Here is a 19820-nt window from a genome sequence, read left to right on the forward strand (position 1 = left end):
CATTTAGGAAATTTGCACAAATTGTTGTGCAATTTCCCTGTTTGCGCAGAGCGAGTGGCAATTACAAATGCGAACGGGAATCGGGCATGAGAGGAGTGGGAGCCAATGTTCGAGAATCCTGGTCATCTTGAACGTCACTCATTCACCCATCTCTAGGGATGTACGAAAGTCACTTACCTTTTCGTGGATTGTGTTCGTGGTTGGGGGGAGGCGATCCGGTCCTCCCCCCCGGAATCCTTGACGGCCGGCTCTGCTCCAGATTTCCAGCCGCGGACTGCCTGGTGCGGACACAAATGGCGGCTGTAGCAGCCGCCATTTGCGTCCAGCCAGGGAGCCATTATAGGCTATGTAAGTCTTTACGTAGCCTATCACGTCTGGGAATAAAAAAAAAGGGCATATGCAAATGGTGGCGGCTACGGCGGCCGCCATTTGCGTTCCTTATTTTTCGCCGTTTTAGCCTACGTAAATATTTACGTAGGCTAAAACAGCAAATAAAAAAGGAATGCAAATAGCGCTCACTACGCTATTTGCATTACCCTTTTTTTCCACCGTAATAATCTACGTAAATATTTATGTAGACTAAAACGGCGAAAAATAAGGAACGCAAATGGTGGCTGCCATAGCCACCGCCATTTGCGTATGCCGTTTTTTTTTGGGGGGGGGTTGATTGGCTTGCCGTGATAGGCTACGTAAAGACTTACATAGCCTATCACGGCAAAGACCAGAATGCAAATGGCAGCCGCGGCAGCCGGTCGAAAGACCAGCCACCGCCGCCGGAGCCACCACCGCTGCCATCCAGAATATCCACCCCAGGTAAGTCTCGTCCTGGGGGGAATCCGCGGGGGGGTGGGGGGGTGGCAGGCCGTTCCGCCACGGATTTCGGGGGGTTGAATGCCAGTGCATTCGGCCTCACTGAAATCCGTGGCGGAATTCTCCGCCATCCCTACCCATCTCTTGCTGCAAAGGGCAGTCCTGGCCCGAGCTCTAGCTGCCCTTTAGTTCTCTGTTTCCCTTATAGCCCCAGAGGCACTCTAGGAAATTAAGATGGCAGGGGAGCCAGAGCCTGGACCAGCACCATGCTTTGTAGTGCACCCAGGAAGGAGTTGTTGTTGTTCTTAATAATAAGAAGGTCTGAGCACATAAGTCCAATTCTGTCCAGCTTGCATTGGCTACCTGTATGCTTCCGAACCCGATTCAAGGTACTGGTTTTAACTTTTAAACGCTACACGGCTTGGGACCGCAATGCCTGACAGAACGCCTCTCCTGACATGAACCTACCCAGATACTGCTATCAACATCTGGGGCCTTCCTCCGAGTGCCTCCTCCTAGGGAGGCTCGGAAGATGGCAACAAGGGAGAGGGCCTTCTCAGTGGTGGCCCCCTGTCTTGAACAGGTCTGTTACTGAAATTGCTTAATGAAATTGTTTTTAGCTATTTAATTGTTTTAAATGTGGTCTATTTTTGAATGTTACAACGTTTTATTATAATGTTGTATTATAAGTTCATCATGTTGTAGTTTTTGTATTCATTTTTATGAATTATTGTGAACCACACAGAGAGCCTCGGCTATTGGGCGGCACAGAAATGAAATACATAACAACAACAACTGTTATTGTTGTTGTTGCTATTACTACTACTGCTACTACTATTATAAAAGAGGGATTGGAAGGGGCATGGTGACTGAGACAGAGCTGCATAGCCACCACATTGGGAAGCCCACTCTTAAAAGGGTTACAACTTGAGAATGCACATGATGGACTTTGAACGCTTGAAAGCACCTTATCAATGTGCATTGCTGTTCACTGAAATCATCTTCCCCAGAATGACTCAATTTCCTGGAAACTGTCAGAAACAAAAGATGTTGGCCCCAAGCTGCTTGCTACTGGTAGGAGCAAGCAATTTTATTTGCTTTTGGGTTTGGGGGATGCTGTTCCTGGTCTGAAGTGCTGTATAGTCTGGCAAGAGTGGAACCATGCGATTTTGCCGACTATGCAGCTCAGCTCTCAAAGAGAAGTCAAGGAGCACAACAAACACAGCACAAACAGCCACGAGCCTTGTGGCACTTTCAAGATTAATGCATTCACTCCAGGAGGTTTACAGACCTCTTGCTCTTTCTTCAGGGCCTCCATGGCTTCACGGAACTTCCTCTCCTTTGCCTCCATTTCAGCAAGGGTGGCTTGGTTCTGCTCTTCATACGCCATGGCCACCACCGCCAAGATCAAGTTGATCAGATAAAAGGAGCCCAGAAAGATGACCAGCATGAAAAAGAGCATGTAGATCTTGCCAGCAGATCTAAGGGTCTAGACAGATAAAACATTTAGACTTTTTTTTTTAAGTTACTAGATTTCATATTAAACCAGGGTGTTGAACCTCTTTCAGCCCAAGGGACAGCCCAAGGGACAGCAAGCAAAAATGGCCTCCAGCCCCCCTGAACTTGCCCACCCCTGCTTTACTGCATCACACACCCCTTCCCTTTACCACGTCACACCCTCAGCCCCCTCCCCTTATCATGTCATGCCACCACCCCCTTCTCCTTCCCCCATCACCCTCCCTCACAGCTTACATTTATCACCGCTGCTGCATCGGCTCTCTGTGGGGCTGGAGGAAGCGGCTGGGCTGGCACAGATGCAGCTTTCCAGAGAGCCTGCCCAGCTGCCCTCCAGCTCATTCTCTGAGCAAAACAGAGGGTGGCTGGTTGCTCCAGAGAGCCCTTCTGGCTGCTCTATCACTGCGGCATTTGCCACATCAGGAGAGTGGGACCACTGGGGCCCCCCGGAGCACCCACTAGCATCACTGAGGGGGCGGCTGCTCTCGGGAGCCCCACCAGCCCCACTCTCTTGCTGCAGCAAGTGCCATGGCAGGAAAGCATCCTCCTGGCAGGGGTGGGGGGAGCAGTGTAATTCACTGCTCCTCCTGCTCTGCCACCTGGGGCAGGGGCTTCACCCTGTTCAGTGCTGGAGAAGCTCTCGGGAGACGCATTCCAGTGGTGGTGTGAGGCCAAGACAATGTACCGGCATATTTTAAAATACCAGCATAGTTTAGCTTAAAGCCCAGCCTGCCAGTAACTAAGCCTTAGGAGAGGCATTTCAACCTTCTAGAGCAGGGGGGAAATGGACAAACTGGGAAACCACCAAATGATCAGTGCACAGGAGAAAGGGGGCGTGGCCTTCTGGTGAACCCTGGAGGGCCAGATTGGCATGTTAGGCAGGCCAGATTTGGCCCACTTGCCTGAAATTGAACACCCCTGCATTAGACCTTTTTGAGAGATGGCAGTGCTGGGGCCTTTGCCTGTACCTTCTAGGTGTGACCAACAATAGATATGGCCAGGTTAGCACCTTGGGGCATGCCTCCAACTCTTGGATAAATGGAGCAGGGCCAACACATGCTGCTGCACAAGCAAATAACTCGTACTGCAGGGAATCTCTCCTCCCTAGGCCTCACGGCCCTGGGTCTTTGCAAAGAATGTAATGGGGCAGCAGAGGGCTATTACTTTCCCCCTTGTGGACTTGAGGATCAGGCAGTCTATACCAGGGGTGGGGGACCTGTGGCCCTCCAGATGTTGTTGGACTCCTTATCCCATCACTCCCAGCCAACATGCACAATGGTGGTAGATGACGGGAGTTGTAGTCTTAGTGATGGCAGCTCAGTTATGGAATCAACTCCCCCAAGAGGTTCACCCAGCACCTACATTGTTATCGTTTTGGCTCCAAGTGGAGACTGTTGTTTTCTCCCAGGCATTTTTAGAACCCTAGTGCTAGGCTATTATGGCTGTTTTATCGATTCCTATGCTGCTTACTGTTTCGCATTCTATTGTATTTTATTCTTTTAAATATTTGTACTGTATTTTATATTTTTGACTGTTCTATAGTGTTTTAGTTTTTGAACTGTTTGCAATCCATCCAGAGAATATTAGTTATTGGGTGGATTGGAAATGTAATAAATAAAAATAAAATACATAAATACTCCAGCAACATCTGGGGTGGAGCTCAGGTTCCCCATCCCTGGTATGTACACCTGGTATATACACTGGCCACCTCCCATACAGCTGGGTGTGTTCTGATATTGAGAGGGATCTCCCAGTGTTGGCTCCTAGAGAGAATCAAGTGCCAGGAATAAAACAATTAGTAGCATCCAGCTGGTAAGCATTTTTATTTTATTTATTTCATTTCTATACCACCCAATAGCCGAAGCTCTCTGGGCGGTTCACAAAAATTAAAACCATAGAGTGCAGCATAAAACTATATAAAATATGAACCCTCAAAACCTACAACATAACAGTATAATCAGAATCAAACCTAGTAGCAATGCAGAGATTTAAAACACAGATTTAAAACACCAGAGCTAAAAGATTAGGAAGCTAAAATGTTAAAACACTGGGAGAATAAAAAGGTCTTCACCTGGTGCCAGAAAGAGAACAATGTAGGTGCCAGGCGAACCTCTCTAGGGAGCTCATTCCACAGCCGGGGTGCCACAGCAGAAAAGGTTCTCTTCCTGGTAGGCCCCCGTGTCACTTCCTTTGGCAGAGGCTCCTGGAGAAGGACCCCTGAGGATGATCTTAGGGTCCGGGCAGGCGCATATGGGAAGAGGCGGTTGAGGGCTTTGAATGTTAATACCAGCACTTTGAATTAGGCCTGGAAACGGACTGGCAGCCAGTGCAGCTGGCAAAGTAGTGGTGTAATGTGATCTCGTTGGCCAGTCCCTTTTGACAATGTTGCTGCCCTGTTTTGGACCAGCTGAAGTTTCCAGACCATTTTCAAAGGCAGCCCCCCATATAACTCATTGCAGTAATCCAGAAGAGAGGTTATCAGGGCATGGATAACTGTAGCTAGGCTATCACTGTGCAGATAAGGGTGTAGTTGGTCAGCCTAAGCATGAGCATCTGGGGACTGTATCCCAGGACTGTCTCCCCTAAGGCAGTTCTCCCCAGCCTGAGGAATTCACTATTGCATGTGCAAAATATTCCCCCACGGATCAAATAAGACAATACCGACAGGGTATGGAGGAGCTCCAAGGGTTCACTGAAGCGCCATCTGGGGGGGCCAGGGAAGCTGTGTCCTTTCACCTAGCTGAACCCCACTTCCTCGTTACACAAGCCTCACATATGAATGCAACCACTACATCAGTGGGACCGACTGCAGGGCTCTTTCCTGCCCAGCCAGCACCCTCCATACTAGATGGGTGCCCATCAAATGGAAAAGACCCACAAGCTTGGCTCATAGCCCCATGGCGGTCAAACTACACAGAAACAGCTCCCGCAACCCTGTGACTGTGCCAAGGGAGCCATCATGGGAAGGGAGCTGTCAAGGGAAGGGAACCATCATGTGCGAAGGGAGCCATCCATCACATGCTAAGGGAGCCATCAAGTGAGCCAACAACCCTGTGACTGTGTGAAGGGAGCCATCCGTGGTGGTGAGAACATCTTCTACTCCAGGGCGACATTCAAATCAGAAGCTCTTGGGGACCACATTTTAGTGGTGGGTGGGGCCAAAGACAAATGGGGTAGGGCCAACAGCAAAAGGGGGCAGGGCCCCAAATACCAAAAATACAACCCCCACCCCCTCAGCATATTGTAGCTTAACTCTCTTACTGCTGTAACTATGCATTAGAAGAGATATTTCAACATTTTAGTATGGGGTGGGAAACTGCACAATACAGCTGGAAACCACCAAACAATTGGTGGTTGGGAGAAAGGGGGTGGGGCCAGAGGAAGGGCTAGCCATTGTCCACCAGGCCTGAGGTTTCCAGGGTTCAGTCTGAAGCAGTCAGAACTCTGTCTGCACCTTGGATAGCTCCGTTAGAGTTCTGACTGGTTCTGATTGAAACCTAGAGCAGATTCACCACCCCACTGACATTGGAGCCACTGGCCTCCACTGAAGGTTCCCCATCCCCCCTTAACAGAATCCAATTCCTGACTTATAAATCCATTGTCAGCTGAGGTCACCAGTATGTCGTTTTCTTCTCCTTGACTTAAAAAGTGGACTATAAATTGATCCCAACTTTGAATTTCACATGCCAACCAAGGAATCGCATACCTGTTGGTAGAGGCGCTCCCAGCAATCCTGTGTCATGAGGCGGAACAAGGAGAGAAAGGCCCAGCCGAAAGTATCAAAGCTTGTGAAGCCATGGTCAGGATTTCCACCGGCTCTTAGACATCTATACCCTTTCGGACACGCACTGCAGAAAGGAAAAACAACAAGGCATAAAGACTACTAAGGAAAACTCCTTTCAGCTTGAATCAGAATTACAGACGTCATTGGAGAATGCTAAAAAAAAGCAGGGATGGACCATGACATTTTGCAGGTTGAAGCACAGCACCAAATCTCCGCGGAGATTCTGCGGACCCACCAGCCGGGGCCACCCGCAGCCGGACATCCGGCCGCTGGGCAGCCTGCAGGCAAAAAAAAAAAACAGCGTACAGAAATGGCGGCGGCTACAGCGGCCACCATTTGCATTCCCTTTTTTTCGCTGTTTTTGCCTATGTAAATACTTACGTAAGCTATTAGGGCAAAAAAAAGGGGAACGCAAATAGCGTAGTGGGCGCCATTTGCATTCCTTTCCCCCCCGTTGTTTTAGCCTATGTAAATACTTACGTAAGCTATTACGGCGGGGGGGAAAGGAACGCAAATAGTGCCCACTACGCTATTTGCGTTCCCCTTTTTTTCTCCATAATAGCTTACATAAATATTTATGTAGGCTAAAACAGCGGGAAAAAAGGGGATGCAAATGGAGGCCGCCATTTACGTACACTGTTGGTTTTTTTTAGCTTGCCGTGTTAGGCTACGTAAATACTTACGTAGTCTATCACGGCCTCCGCAGGGACGCAAATGGCGTCCTTGCATTAGCTGTGATAGGCTACATAATTATTTACGTAGCCTATCACAGCTATGATGAGGAAGTGAATGGCGGCCGCAGCACGGCCACCATTAGCAAGTCAGCACGGACGGCAGCAGGTAAGTGCTCCGTTTCGCGCACCTTTCGTGGGGCGGGGGGGCAGGGGCTTCGTTCTGCCACGGATTTTGGGAGGCCGAATGCACTGGCATTCACCCTCACTGAGATCCGTGGCGGAATTCTCTGACATCCTTATGCACCATTCGGAATTCCTGCCTTTGTCTCTCCCCTAAATTCTGACACATGAACCAGCTTGCTTCCCTTCACTGCATGGTAGGCCTGGCACTGGAATGTTGGTTGTTGCTTTGGGTTGTTTATTTTTTAGAGTTCTGAACTGAGTTGTTCCATTGGCTGCATCTGATCACGCTACCTTATCATTTCCAACTGCCTCTCATGAAGTCATCTGTTTCCTGTCTGAGTTCTCTGGAACCTTAAAAATCAGCGAAGGTTGCAGCGAAACTCTTACTTTGCAGGAGGCGAATTGGGGCAGCTGTTTCAGTGTTGTTTTGGGTGGGCCCCCTGAAATGGTCTGGACAGGAATTTGATGCCAACCATGGCAGAACTGGAGGTCACTTCCTGTCTTTTTTCCTTTCCACTTAACAACCGAAAAGGTTGTCTATATTGTAAGTTGGGTTCAAGGCCTTGGCATGTGTCAAAAGACCTAGAATAACCCAACACTCTCACCTGTGTGGCTGCCCATTACAGGAGAAGGTCAGTGGGAAGTAAGTGATCTGTCCTTCAGGGAGCTATATCCACTGTTACAAGTTCTCTCACTGAGCGACCCCGATAAGCTTCTGCAGGACTCCAGGACTACAACCAGAAAACTACTGCCTTTCAAGGACTCCAAAGGCGTTTAACTGAAGTCTTCCTTTTTGGAAGTTCTAGAAAATCTTGTTTGAAGAGTACACAGACCAAGTGGGGAGGGAATACACCTGTCAAATTATCAACTTATCTGCTTATTTACAGGGGCTGGCAATGGCAACATATTCCATTAGCATCAAGCATCTTTCCAGAGGAACATCCATGGGACGCCACAAAGTTAATCACAATAAAAATGACAGCACTGTTGATTAAGGACTGTTAACAGCATCAACCTGCCCAACCATCTGTCAGGCCGTAATCTACAACTTGGGCCGGTACCCATGCAGGACATGCAAAAGGCCTCTTTCTCAAGTCAACAACAGAGATTGGATATCTCTGATATTAAAAGCTTATGGGGCAAACATGATTAGCCTCGATGGCTTTTTAAGAGAATTAGACCAATTTATGGAGGGTAGGGTCTAGTGGAGGCTGGTGGAGCACTGAGTCCGCTCAGGGTTTCGGTCAGAGCCAGTCAGAATTCTAAAGGAACTATCTAAGGTGCTGAACCCATTTTGGGGACACGGTTCGGAACCTTGGATAGCTCCTTTAGAGTTCTGGCTGGTTTTGACTGAAACTCCGAGCGGATTTACAGCCCCACTGACATTGGAGCCACCAGCCTCTACTGGTGGGGTCTATTAATACCCATCAGCAGCCATGAAAGTTCATCTTGGAACCTCCATAACGTTCAGCAGTCTACCTCTGAATGCCTGGCACTGCAAAGGGCTGTTGCCCTCCTTGTGAGCTTTTTAGAAGCACCTGGTAGAAACAGGATGCTGCACTAGGTAGGAGGGTAGCCGCTGGTCCTAATTTGCAGAGGACAGTCCTCTATTTGAAGCCATCCTCTTTTCAAAGGGCTGTCTAGTCCTTGTCCAGTTTAAAGACAAAGCACCCTAAGAAGAGAGAGCAGCAGTGGCCTTGAACTTGCCCAGGCTTGCACTGGATTGCGCTGTCAGGCTCACAGCTGTCTCCTTACAGTTACGATTTCTACATTTGCAGCTATACATATCAATTAGCCTATGCAAATTTTATGCAAGCCAGTGCCCTCTGTTCTACTGATGCATGTCCTCATTTTTGGTGATTCACAAGTGGCCACCCTACTTCTGGTAGGCCCCCTCCTATATTGGCCCCTCCCAGCAATGGGCTTCATTGGCCGGCACAGCAGCAACAGGGCCTCTGAGCGACCATTTTAATTTCCTACAATAAATGTTAGTATTGTTCTCAGGCCTTCACATCTCTAGACCTTGAGGGCCCACAGGAGCCATCAGTACTAGGAAGGATTGCTCCTTGAGGATACCGGGCGTTCATACCGGGCCTGCCCCAAGGACCAGTCTGGTTCTACCAGCTGCTTTAGAAGCCCAGTCTCAGAGCATGATCTTGAGTCTGAGCAATGCCTCTTATACCAGAAGGCCCTACCAGGCTAAGTCCTTGCTCCTACTCAGACTTGCGTGCCTGCCTGCTCTGGATTGCTCTTCCTGTTTCTGGCCCTCCTGATCTTTCGTTGCGACTTACAGAAGATACAAAGCATGCCACTGGATCAGGCCAAAGGCCTATCTAATCCAGCATTCTTTTCCCATGGTGGCCAACCAGAGGCCAAGGGCAGAACAGGCTTGCACTGGATTGTGCTGTCGGGCTCACAGCTGGCTCCTGCTCAGGCCTGACCCCCTACCCAGGTCCTAGCAGGTGGCGGTCCAGTAGTGGCAGCTGGGCCACCTGGGCCACACCCACTCCTACCATAGCTCCTTTTGTCCAGCCTCAGCCTGATCCAGAAGCGCAAACACTTTTTTTACCTGCTATAGGCTCTGCCCACGATCCATTGGAATGTGCCAAGCTCCACCCACTCTGGCCCAGCCTGGGGCAGCAGAACTTTTACAAAGCAAAAGTTGGCAACTCTTAATACAAACTGCTCTCTTTTGCATCACACACCATATCCTGCAAGGGCTGAAGCAACCAAATATGGAGTGTTTTGCATGCCAAACTTCTTCTTCTTCTGCTTCTTCTTCTGCTTCTTCTTCTGCTTCTTCGGTAATGCTACTTTTGCACAGTATCTATCAGGTGCCTGTTTTTTTTGTTTTTTGTTTTAAAAAAACCTTTCTTGTAGGGATTTTCTAATGAAACACGGCAGCAGCAGCAACAACAGAAATAGTTCCCCAAAGAGGTTTTAAAAATAGCATTGAGATTCACGGGAGAACTTTCTAAGGCCCCGTTCTCTTTCTAAATTACTTGTATTTATAGACTGGGGTGAAACAATACACTTCCAAACCGACGGAGAAAAATGCATCATCCTATAGAACATAAAAATTACCTCGGTCTCAATCTATAAATGAAAATTAGGGTCCAAGAGAGGATAAAGCTAATTAAGGTTCCTATAGCAACCATCAGTAGGATGCAGTTGTCAAAGGTGCTTTCTTGTTATATTTTCAAGATGCCCCAGTAGCTTGATTTCTTTCCCTGGTATTTGCGAAACCAACTTCCTTGACCACTTCAATATGGCCAGAAGGCAAATATCTTTTGGTGTCACTAGAAACTGGTTGTAAGGTTGTCATTCCCGTCTACTTCACCCCACCCCCAGCATGATCCTTGTGCCTTTAATTGTGATAAAACAAGCAGAAATTCAAAGCACCAATGTGTTGGGGAAAGTTTTACCTGTTGAATTTCTAACTGTCCTGCAGCTGTTACAGGCACAGGAGCCTTACCAGAAAAAAATGTGGCAACTCTTGAGAGCCATAACTTTATTATTATTTTTTGAAACAAGAACAAGACCCACAGCCACAGATGAGAATGAAGGGGGAAAACATAAACATTTAAGCATACAAACAGGTGCCTGTATGCGGTCCCCTCAGAAGCTAATAGCAGCCGGTGTGTGTGATTTGCATCAGGGAATCAGTGTGGGGGGAAAGGGTTAAAAACACACACATGACATGGCCCTGATCCAAATCAGAGCCTCTAGAGCTGCTATCACATGCACACACATATATATATATATACACACACACACACACACACACACACACTTAGGAGCTCTGATCATAGAACTCCAATGGAATGTCTAGTTTGGCCCTAACTGGTATCTGTACTGTGCACAAGAGCTAACATTATGACCTCCACCTGAAGGCACTCAAATGATTATTTCTGCACTTCAGACTTGAGCAATTGCTTGCAAAAGCAATATGTCAGATTCCCCAGACCATTTTGGCCCCACTTCTGGCTCTTTGCAGAATGCTATGCACAAACTGGGTACAATAAGCACCCTTCTCTGTCATGGCTGGCTGGGGCATGCTGGGAGTTGTAGGCCTTTTCTCTGTGTAAACATGCATAGGATTGCACCCTAAGAAGCCTTATAATACTGATGGCACAGCTTTATGGGTGCAGTTGCTGGATCACAACTCAGACACCTGCTCTTTACCTTTAAATTCACCGATAATATGGGCAAGATTCTATCTATCTATCTATCTATCTATCGAATTTCTTACTCCCTTTCTTTTAAAAGAGACCTAAGGTGACTGGCAACAAATTTATTAAAACATACAAAATTAAAAAGAAGAAAAAGGAAAAAAAGCTAAAAACAATGTCCATTAAAAAGACCAAAACATAATGAAACATAATAAAATATGTCTACAGATCATAACAAAACAATGTATGCATTAAAAGCCCCATCGTATGCCTTCAAATGCCTGGAAGCAGAGGAAAGTCTTCACTTGGCACCAAAAAGATGACAATGTTAGCACCAGGCAGGCCTAACTAGTGAGAGCATTGCACAGTTGGGGCCACCACTGAAAAGGCCCCCTCTCTCTCTTGCTGCCATCCTCCCAACCTCCTTCAGAGGAGGCACTGTGAGAAGCACCTCAGATGTTGATCACAATGTATGGGGTAAGTTCGTATTCTACCTGTTTTTCTCCCTGTCCTTTTGTCCACCTGTATCCCCACCCCCACCCCATGTTCTGAGGTGCCTTTGGGGTTTTCCTCCCGGCCTGCAGTAGGTGGGGGAGCAGGTGGCAAAAAGACTGAGGGTGGGGAGGAGATGCAGTAGAACATTTTGCCTACCACCCTGCCTGCATTCAGTGCGCACGAGTCCTCAAACATCTGAAGAGGGCTCTTGTCATTCTCCCGTGCAACTACAGTCTTTAGATCTCCCTAATTAGGTGGCATTTAAGTATTTTCCAGAGGAATTTAAAAACAACAATAAAAGCTCTGCTCTTCCATCTCTGGACGGAGAACACTAGAATTAATCATCGATCATTTTTTCCATTGCATTTCTGAAGCCTCCCTCCCTCATTTCAATTTTCTTTTTCTTTCTCTCTCTCTTTTGTTAAAAAGCACTAATCCTCCACATCACCAAACGCATTATCAAGTTTCCAGGGGGAGAAAGAAAAATTAATGGATTGAGAAAGAACTGGTAATAAGACTCAGAAAGAAAGTGGCTTTGAACTAGGGAGACATATCAACCATTCTCCCCCACTGTTTGGAAAATTGCATTATCATGCTTGAAAATTTCAACATCGTCACCGCTTCTATTGTTACTGACCTTCAAAAGGGGATATTCCCATCCTCCTGCAGCTAGCTAGAACAGAGCTGAATTAATAACCATGGGTTGGATTGTTAATTGAACACGTTAATTGAACTTAGGCTCTAATCCAAAACACACTTACTAGAGAGTAAGTCTGAGTAAGCACGCATAGGACTGTGATGCACAGACCCACTGAAATCAATATGACTAAGCTCAAGTCCCATCAGTGTCAATGGGAACTAAATTCAACTAACTTAGTATGAAATCCTATACATGTTTAGGTTGGAAAAAAGTCCTATATTCCCAGCATTCCCCAGCCAGCTACGGCTGTCTGGGGAATGCTGGGAATTGTAGGACTTTTTCTGTCTAAACATGCATAGGATTGCACCATTTGTCTGGATCCAACCCTACATTTGTGTGGGCTGGGAGAGGGTATGATAAAATAAAATATTTGTAATTTATCTATTTATTTATTACATTTCTATCCCGCCCAATAGTCAAAGCTGTCTAATAAATAAAATAAATATTCCCATACATATTCATTTCATGCACTCTCTTCTTCACAACAGAGGTCTTGTTTTACCGTTTCAAAAACATCATTCCAATCAGAAGCGAACATTTCCAATGTAGAAGCTAAGAAGCACAATCAAAGTAATATAGTTGTCATGATGATAAAGGCAGGTTTTACTCACTCCTTCCTTTAACCACCATTCAATAATACTCACCCAGCATCTGAGCTGTTGCCACATAGTAACACATCCGCGGTGCCCTCTTTAATGAAGTAGTTCTCTGCAACACAAATGCAGCTGTTGTCAATTTCCAGTACTTTTCCTTAACCAAAGATGCATGCTGGGGAAATGGGCATCTTTTACTGGCCCAATTTCTATAGGTGGAGGATGATTCAAGCCTCCCAACACACAGAGAGTTAGCACATCGAAGGGGGAACCAGTCTAGCATCTGGCTTCTAGTTTGTACTAGTTTCTTACATATAGAGATGATAGATAGATAGATAGATAGATAGATAGATAGAGAGATAGAGAGAGAGAGAGAGAGAGAGAGAGAAGAGGTAGAGGAGTATTTAAAATTAGATCACAAGATCATGTAGCACGTATCTGCCCTATGTACCTAAATGCATTTAACAATCATTATCCTGGGGAATATAGTTTGGGGGTGAGAGGGGTGTATTTATTTATTTATTTATTACATTTCTATACTGCCCAATAGCTGAAGCTCCCTGGGTGGTTCACAACAATTAAAACCACAAAATACAGCATAAAATACAATATAAAATGTAAAAGCTTAAAACTTCACTCTAAAAGTAATGCCAAAATAAAACCTTGCAGCAATCAGCGATTTAAAATACAGTAAGAGATTTAAAACAACAGAACTAAAAGAGTAAAATGGCTGGGGGGGGGGGAAGGTCTTCACCTGGTGCAGGAAAGAGCACAATGTAGGAGCCAGGCAAGGGACCTCCATTCCAGGTTTCAGTCAGAACCAGCCAGAATTCCAAAGGAGCTATCTAAGGTGCTGAACCCATTTTGGGGATAGGGTTCAGAACTTTAGCATTCTGACTGGTTCTGCCTCAAACCTGGAATGGACTCACAGCCCCACTGAAATTGGAGCCGCCAGCCTCCACTGACTCTAAAAGAGAATTCCCAGCACCTCACCAAACTACAACTCCCAAATAAGTGTTCTTGTAGCAGGATCAGCTGCCATGCTCTTCCATAAGGCCCTGGCACACAGGCTCCTCATGCTTTCAGTAGTAGGAGTCTGTATTTGTGGCCTTGAGGAGAACTGGAGCGGTGGTTGGAGTCCTTTCAGAACAACAGGTGGGCCTCCTCCAACTGGCCAGATGCAAAGTGGCCAGTGCAACAGTGAATCATAGAATAGTAGGGTTGGAAGGGGCCTATCAGACCATCGAGTCCAACCCCCCGCTCAGTGCAGGAATCCAGGTCAGAGATCCCTGACAGATGGCTGTTCAGCCTCGTCTTGAATGCCTCCAGTGTGGGAGAGCCCGCCACCTCCCTAGGTAGTTGGTTCCATTGTCGTATTGCTCTAACAGTCGGGAAATTTTCCTGATGTTCAGCTGGAATCTGGCTTCCTGTAACTTGAGCCCATACTTCCGTGTCCTGCACTCTGGGCTGATCAAGAAGAGATCCTGGCCTTCCTCTCTGTGACAACCTTTCAAGTACTCGAAGAGCACTATCGTATCTCCCCTCAGTCTTCTCTTCTCAAGGCTAAACATGCCCAATTCTTTCAGTCTCTCCTCACAGGGCTTTGTTTCCAGTCCCCTGATCATCTTTGTTGCCCTCCTCTGAACCTTTTCCATTTGTCTGCAGGAAACATGCTCCTGGTTGAGGGCAGCAAGAGAGCTGGAGAAGTGCCCTTTAGGGATCCCTGCCCAGGTGAACAGTCCATGAGCTGCAGGCACAGATGGGAACAGATCTTGTCCTCTGCCCATATGACCTCATTCCACACTTCAGCTCACTTGCCAAGTCATCTGCCTTTTCCTTGCCTCTAGAGCAGGCTTCCCCAACCTGGCACCCTCCGGATGTTTTAGACTTCAATGTCTATCAGCCCCAGCCAGCATGGCCAATGGTTGGGAATGATGGGAGTTGTAGTCCAAACCACCTGGAGGGCACCAGCTTGCCTACTCCACAGCAGCAGAATGATGATATAACATCTCCAAAGTGTCTCTATCCCAAAGGTCCATTCCTGCCCATGGATTCTATCTATGACAAAGAGCAGATCAGAGTGAGCCAAAATTAGTGCTGAACTGAAAATTTCTCCCACAATTTTTCTGACCTTTCTCATTCAATTTGATAGAAAAGAAACTGCTTTTGAAAAGACATTCAAAGGAGGAGAAATTCCTGAGAAATTCTCATGGGTTGGGTTTGGGGTTCTTGTGTTTACTTATGCGGTGGCTGAGGAGCTTAATTTACTTATGAGGTGGCCATGGAGTGTACAGAGATTCATTGTACAACAATCTCTGTGGCAGCCTGTAACCTCTTCGGCTTCCTGCACTTCAGTTAAAGCCATCATGAGGAAGACATCATGAGGCGATTCCTCCCATGGGGCCTTTCCAGTTCAGGACGTGCAGGTGGCCTGGGAGGCTGCAGAGCAATGGAAAGATGTGGAATAGTGAAAACCCACACAGCACCGTTGGCCACCTCGCAGTGATTAGGTAAGCTCAAAAAGACCACCAAAAGAAATGCAAAATTCTTCCTCAAAAGAGTGGAAGCCTCAACACAGTTGATGCTGTTGCCTTTTGCAAAAGCAGTGCAACAAACCAAAAACCCTCAGGAAGAAAGGAAGAAGCTGTGTTACAACCCCTGCCAATGGCGAGCTCTGTCTGTGAGAAACAGTTGGAGAATTTCTCCTCCCCTAGGAGAAATTCGGTGAAATTGCCCCCCCCCCCATGTCTCTGCCCTCAAATAGACTGGAGAATTTTGAGAGGCCCTTTGTGCACAGCTCTAGCCAAAATGTTCTCCTGTCAAATTTCATCACCACCCATTTGCAGGTAGCATCTCCTTTGGGGGAGGGGAGCAAAAAGAGTGTCCAACTACCTATGGTGCTCCCTGGTACCTCAAAAACTGGCAGCTGCCATGTTTTCCCCAAACAGACAGAAAGATGGCAGAAAGCACTGTCCTCGCTCTCCTTGGCTTCAGGATAATGCTAAGTGGTGGTGTCATCCTGAAGCCAAACATGAGTGATGGCAATGCTTCACTTCCTTTTCTTTCTTTTAAATTGCCCTCACTCTGACTTGCTTCAGGATGATGTGAGGCAGAATGGGGGCAATACTTCCTGGCCTCCCTTTGCCTACTGCTCAGTCTGCTGGTGGCCACACACGGCCAAGATAAGGCTTTTTCTAAGAGTATTAGGGCACAATCCTATCCAGATAGGTGGCCGCCTCCAAACTCGGAGGTGACCACCTATTCAAAGCAGGGCAGGAGAAGCACGGAGGGGATTGTTCCTTCTGCGCTTTTCCTGCCCTGCATGTTCAGCTAGACAGCCGATTGAGGCTGTCTAGCCACGGGAGGGTGAGCAGGGGAGGAGGCTGCTGTACGACACATTGGATGTGTCGTACAGGCATTTCCGCCCTCCCCACCCCGGAACGCCCCCCGGAACGCCCCTTTTTGGCCGCTCCGCACTCCTCTTGCTAGCGTGGAGGACGGGGCTGTTCCGCACTGTCTCTGAGGCAGCGCGGAAGTGGGTGGAGGTTGGTTCTCTGGGAACTGACCTGGGAGCACGGGTTCTGAGGTCAGTTCCCGGAAAACAGGACATCCTGTGGCCGTCTAGCCGCTGTTTAGCGGCCATAGGATTGCTCCCTCCATTGCTACTACTTGTGATGGCTACATATTACCTCCAGTATCAGAGGCATTATGCTTCTGTATGCCGCTTGCTTGTTGGAGGATGCGGGGAGCTGTAGGACGTTTTTCTGTCTGAACATGCATAGGGTTGCACCATTATGTCCTTAAACCACCTTAGCCACCACCACCACTGGTAGGGCCATGAAACATGCACTGCCCTCCCACCCATTTTGAGCTGAAAGTTCTGCTGAAAACTTTTCATCTCAGGCTGGAACAATGCAAAAAAACACCCAAAGCAAATCTTATTTGCAGATATGCTGCATTGTTTTATAATTGATAAAGAGCAGCTATTTTTTTTTTAAGTCTTCTTCTCATCCATTCTTCCAGAGAGACGCTGGGTGTGATGGTGTTGAGTGGAGCTCAGCTGTCTCTGGATGTGACAAGGCGCCTATAAAGCAAAACAGCATGACCACGGCAGGAAAGAATGCACAGTGAGCAGCCTCATGCCAGCTACAGGACAGATAAAAGATAAAAGGGCAATGCAAGCTACCCTCCCCCCCCAGCCTGGAATAGTTCCATTTAACAGGAAATCACTCTGGAGCGACAGAAAGACAGGGACCATTATGCCTGTTCCTCTGTCTTTATCGGCTGATCGACATATGCAGCAGAATGAGATGGTAGAGTCCTGCAGTGGTGAAAGGGGCTGTACAGCTTCAGTTTACAGATGTTTCCCCCCTCCGCCTGCGTTTTCCATGACTTTTTATATCAGAAAGAAGCAAAACAACTCTCCCTGAAAGTAGAAAGCGAGCACAATAACGTTAGAGAGATCACTGCAAAGACTTTTCTCCCTTTGGTACTAGTTCTAAATTTACAGGAATAATTTGCTTGCTTGCTTTGTTTATGTGGGAGAACATTAAAAAAAATGCACCCCCACCTGCAGACTACGATCACTGCTGCAGGATTCTATGACCTCATTCTGCTGCATGTGTATACCAGACTTAGAGTTGGTCTATACGTTACAGAGGATGAGTTGATAGATTAAGATGGCAGAATTCTGGATTGCACCTGCAGGTAGTCTATATGTGTGTGCGTGTGTTATTTTTGAATACTTTCCCCCCAAGAAAAAAGCTCCCTGCATGCAGTAAACTAGGACATCAGGGAGCGGGTTATGATGAACCTTTCTCCACGACATGCTAATTAACTGGATGTATGAATTTGATATTTGGCATGGAAGAACCTGTAGAAGGTGACAAACTCACCCCTACCAACTGCAGTCTGAAATGGTACAGTCCAAAATGCTTCCGCATGAGTCTATGGAAGAGCGGAACTGACTAGAATCCTCCCCGTGACTGGGAACCTTGCTTCATCAGTCTTCTCAGCTGCGCAAAGGGTTCCATTCACATTTCAGTGAACATGGGTAGAAGCCCCTGCAGACCTTAATGGTTGAGAACACTGCAAGCAGTGACGCAGCGGTCAATTTTGACGTGCAGGCGCTCATCACGACAGTCCCCAGACCCGTGCCCCCAAGGAGAGTCCAGCAATCCAGGCAGTGGTGTTGATCCATATCCACAAACCAGTTCTAGCACTTTTCATCTCCACCAGGAGCAGGTCTTTGGTAAAGCGAATGGGTCTCAATTGCCCATTCAAGATCAAGCCACCCCAGAAGACTTTGCATTACAACAGGGAACAATATATTGTGGCTGGGGAAATTCATTTCCCCCCAGTTACTGAGGATTGAAGCTAAGCTCAGAGGGAATGGGGAAGTCTGAGGGGGGAATAGCAGATAACATCAGCATCCCTGCTTTAAAAGAAGTGCCTGCAGCCCTGCGAGCCCTAGCTCTGCTCCACCACTGATGGAAAGTGGGGCCAACACAGGGAGCCCCAAGCCTCTTATACGTGTTAGTGTAACCTATTCAGGCATATAACACTTATTCAGGAATAACACCTGAATAGGGCTCTAATTCTGCATCCATATACAGATCAGTTCTCGGACATTTGGTGGCAGACATACATCTGGGAAACCTAGCTGGGGGATGGGTCACGGGGGGAAAGTAACCACCAATGGAACAGCCAAGGACCCTCCCTGTTCACCCTTCTCCCTTGCAAATCACATGCCTTCTCGGCAACCTGTATGTTTCCCTTTAGGCCCGGAACCGACAGTGGAGACAGGATGACTTTAAATTGCAGCCTTTAAACTGCAGCCTTGCTGATGTGTTGGGTTACAACTCCCATCACTCCCAGTCAGCTGTCTGGGGATGATGGAAGTTGTAGTCCAACACATCTGCAGCACGCCAGGTCAGGGAAAGCTGTTTTAAACCAAGTTTGTTTATTATATTGAATTAAACAACACACACGGATGCATACAAAGACACACACACACACACCAGACCTCAAACAGTCTCAGGGTACCCCAGGTTATCTCCTAGTTTCTCACTATGAGACTCAAGTCCCATCTGCTAAAGACCAGCTCTTTGAAGTGGGCTTGAAAGCAACAGTAATGATATACTATATCTTGTGGCTGTTCAGCAGTGATCACAGCCCAGGCTAACTTTTTTTTTTTTCTTAAAAGGAAGCCCTGAAATCCCCTTCAAAAGGGCAAAAGAGGGGTAGTGTTTAACAGAAACCAGAAAAACCAGGACTCATAAATTGGGAGCATTTGAGCATACAAGAACATCATCCAGCCGTCGGAGGCTCTATGCACCAGGCTCTCAAGGAGACGTTCTTTGACTTCCTTCCTCACTTCTGGCCTCGAGAAAGCCTCCTACCTTTCCAGATGGATTACCAGGAACAGGCTTCCCACAGATCGAGAAACATTCATTCCTTCAGGCGGGTAACTCAACCTCGTCTCAAACAGAGGTGCAAAATCAGCCGACACATCTTTCCAAGCACAAGAATAATTGGGTTTGAGAGGTAGGCCTTTCGAACTCCCATGGAGCCTTAGTTGCCATTTTTTAACTGCCTCATGCAATACAAAAAGATGCCAGGAAGGAAATGACACAGGTGAAAGAACAGGTGGCCTTTGAGATGGCAAAGAAAACCACATCACAAGACCATAAGGGAGAAAAACTTTCTGACTGTCGCCTGTCCACAAGAGCACCTTCCTCCAGAAGCATCTTCCTCATCCATCTTCTGAACTTGTTGGATGACCTTAGGAGAACAGCTTGTTCTCTTTCTCTCTGTCTCTCTGGTCCTGAGCCCCACCACTACCACGACAAATCTATAATATGGGGATAATAATATTCTTGGCCAACCTTACAG

General features: G+C 47.2%; 1 protein-coding gene across 2 annotated transcripts in view; it reads right to left on the minus strand.

The window, feature by feature from the left end:
- LOC146345193 (sodium channel protein type 5 subunit alpha-like) overlaps nt 1-19820 on the minus strand; it is a 301192-nt gene that overhangs the window by 214082 nt on the left and 67290 nt on the right. For both annotated transcript variants that reach the window (XM_084859393.1, XM_084859394.1), the window contains exons 7-9: nt 12978-13041; nt 6032-6173; nt 2102-2299 (exon numbers count right to left, since the gene is read on the minus strand). In XM_084859393.1, coding sequence (XP_084715519.1) covers nt 2102-2299; nt 6032-6173; nt 12978-13041 — 404 coding nt within the window. The remainder of the gene's footprint in view (nt 1-2101; nt 2300-6031; nt 6174-12977; nt 13042-19820) is intronic.

The sequence above is a fragment of the Heloderma suspectum genome, chromosome 5 (genome assembly GCF_057233095.1).
Source record: "Heloderma suspectum isolate Gila_16-S chromosome 5, 16-S_ref, whole genome shotgun sequence".
In the NCBI taxonomy this organism is placed as follows: domain Eukaryota; kingdom Metazoa; phylum Chordata; class Lepidosauria; order Squamata; family Helodermatidae; genus Heloderma; species Heloderma suspectum.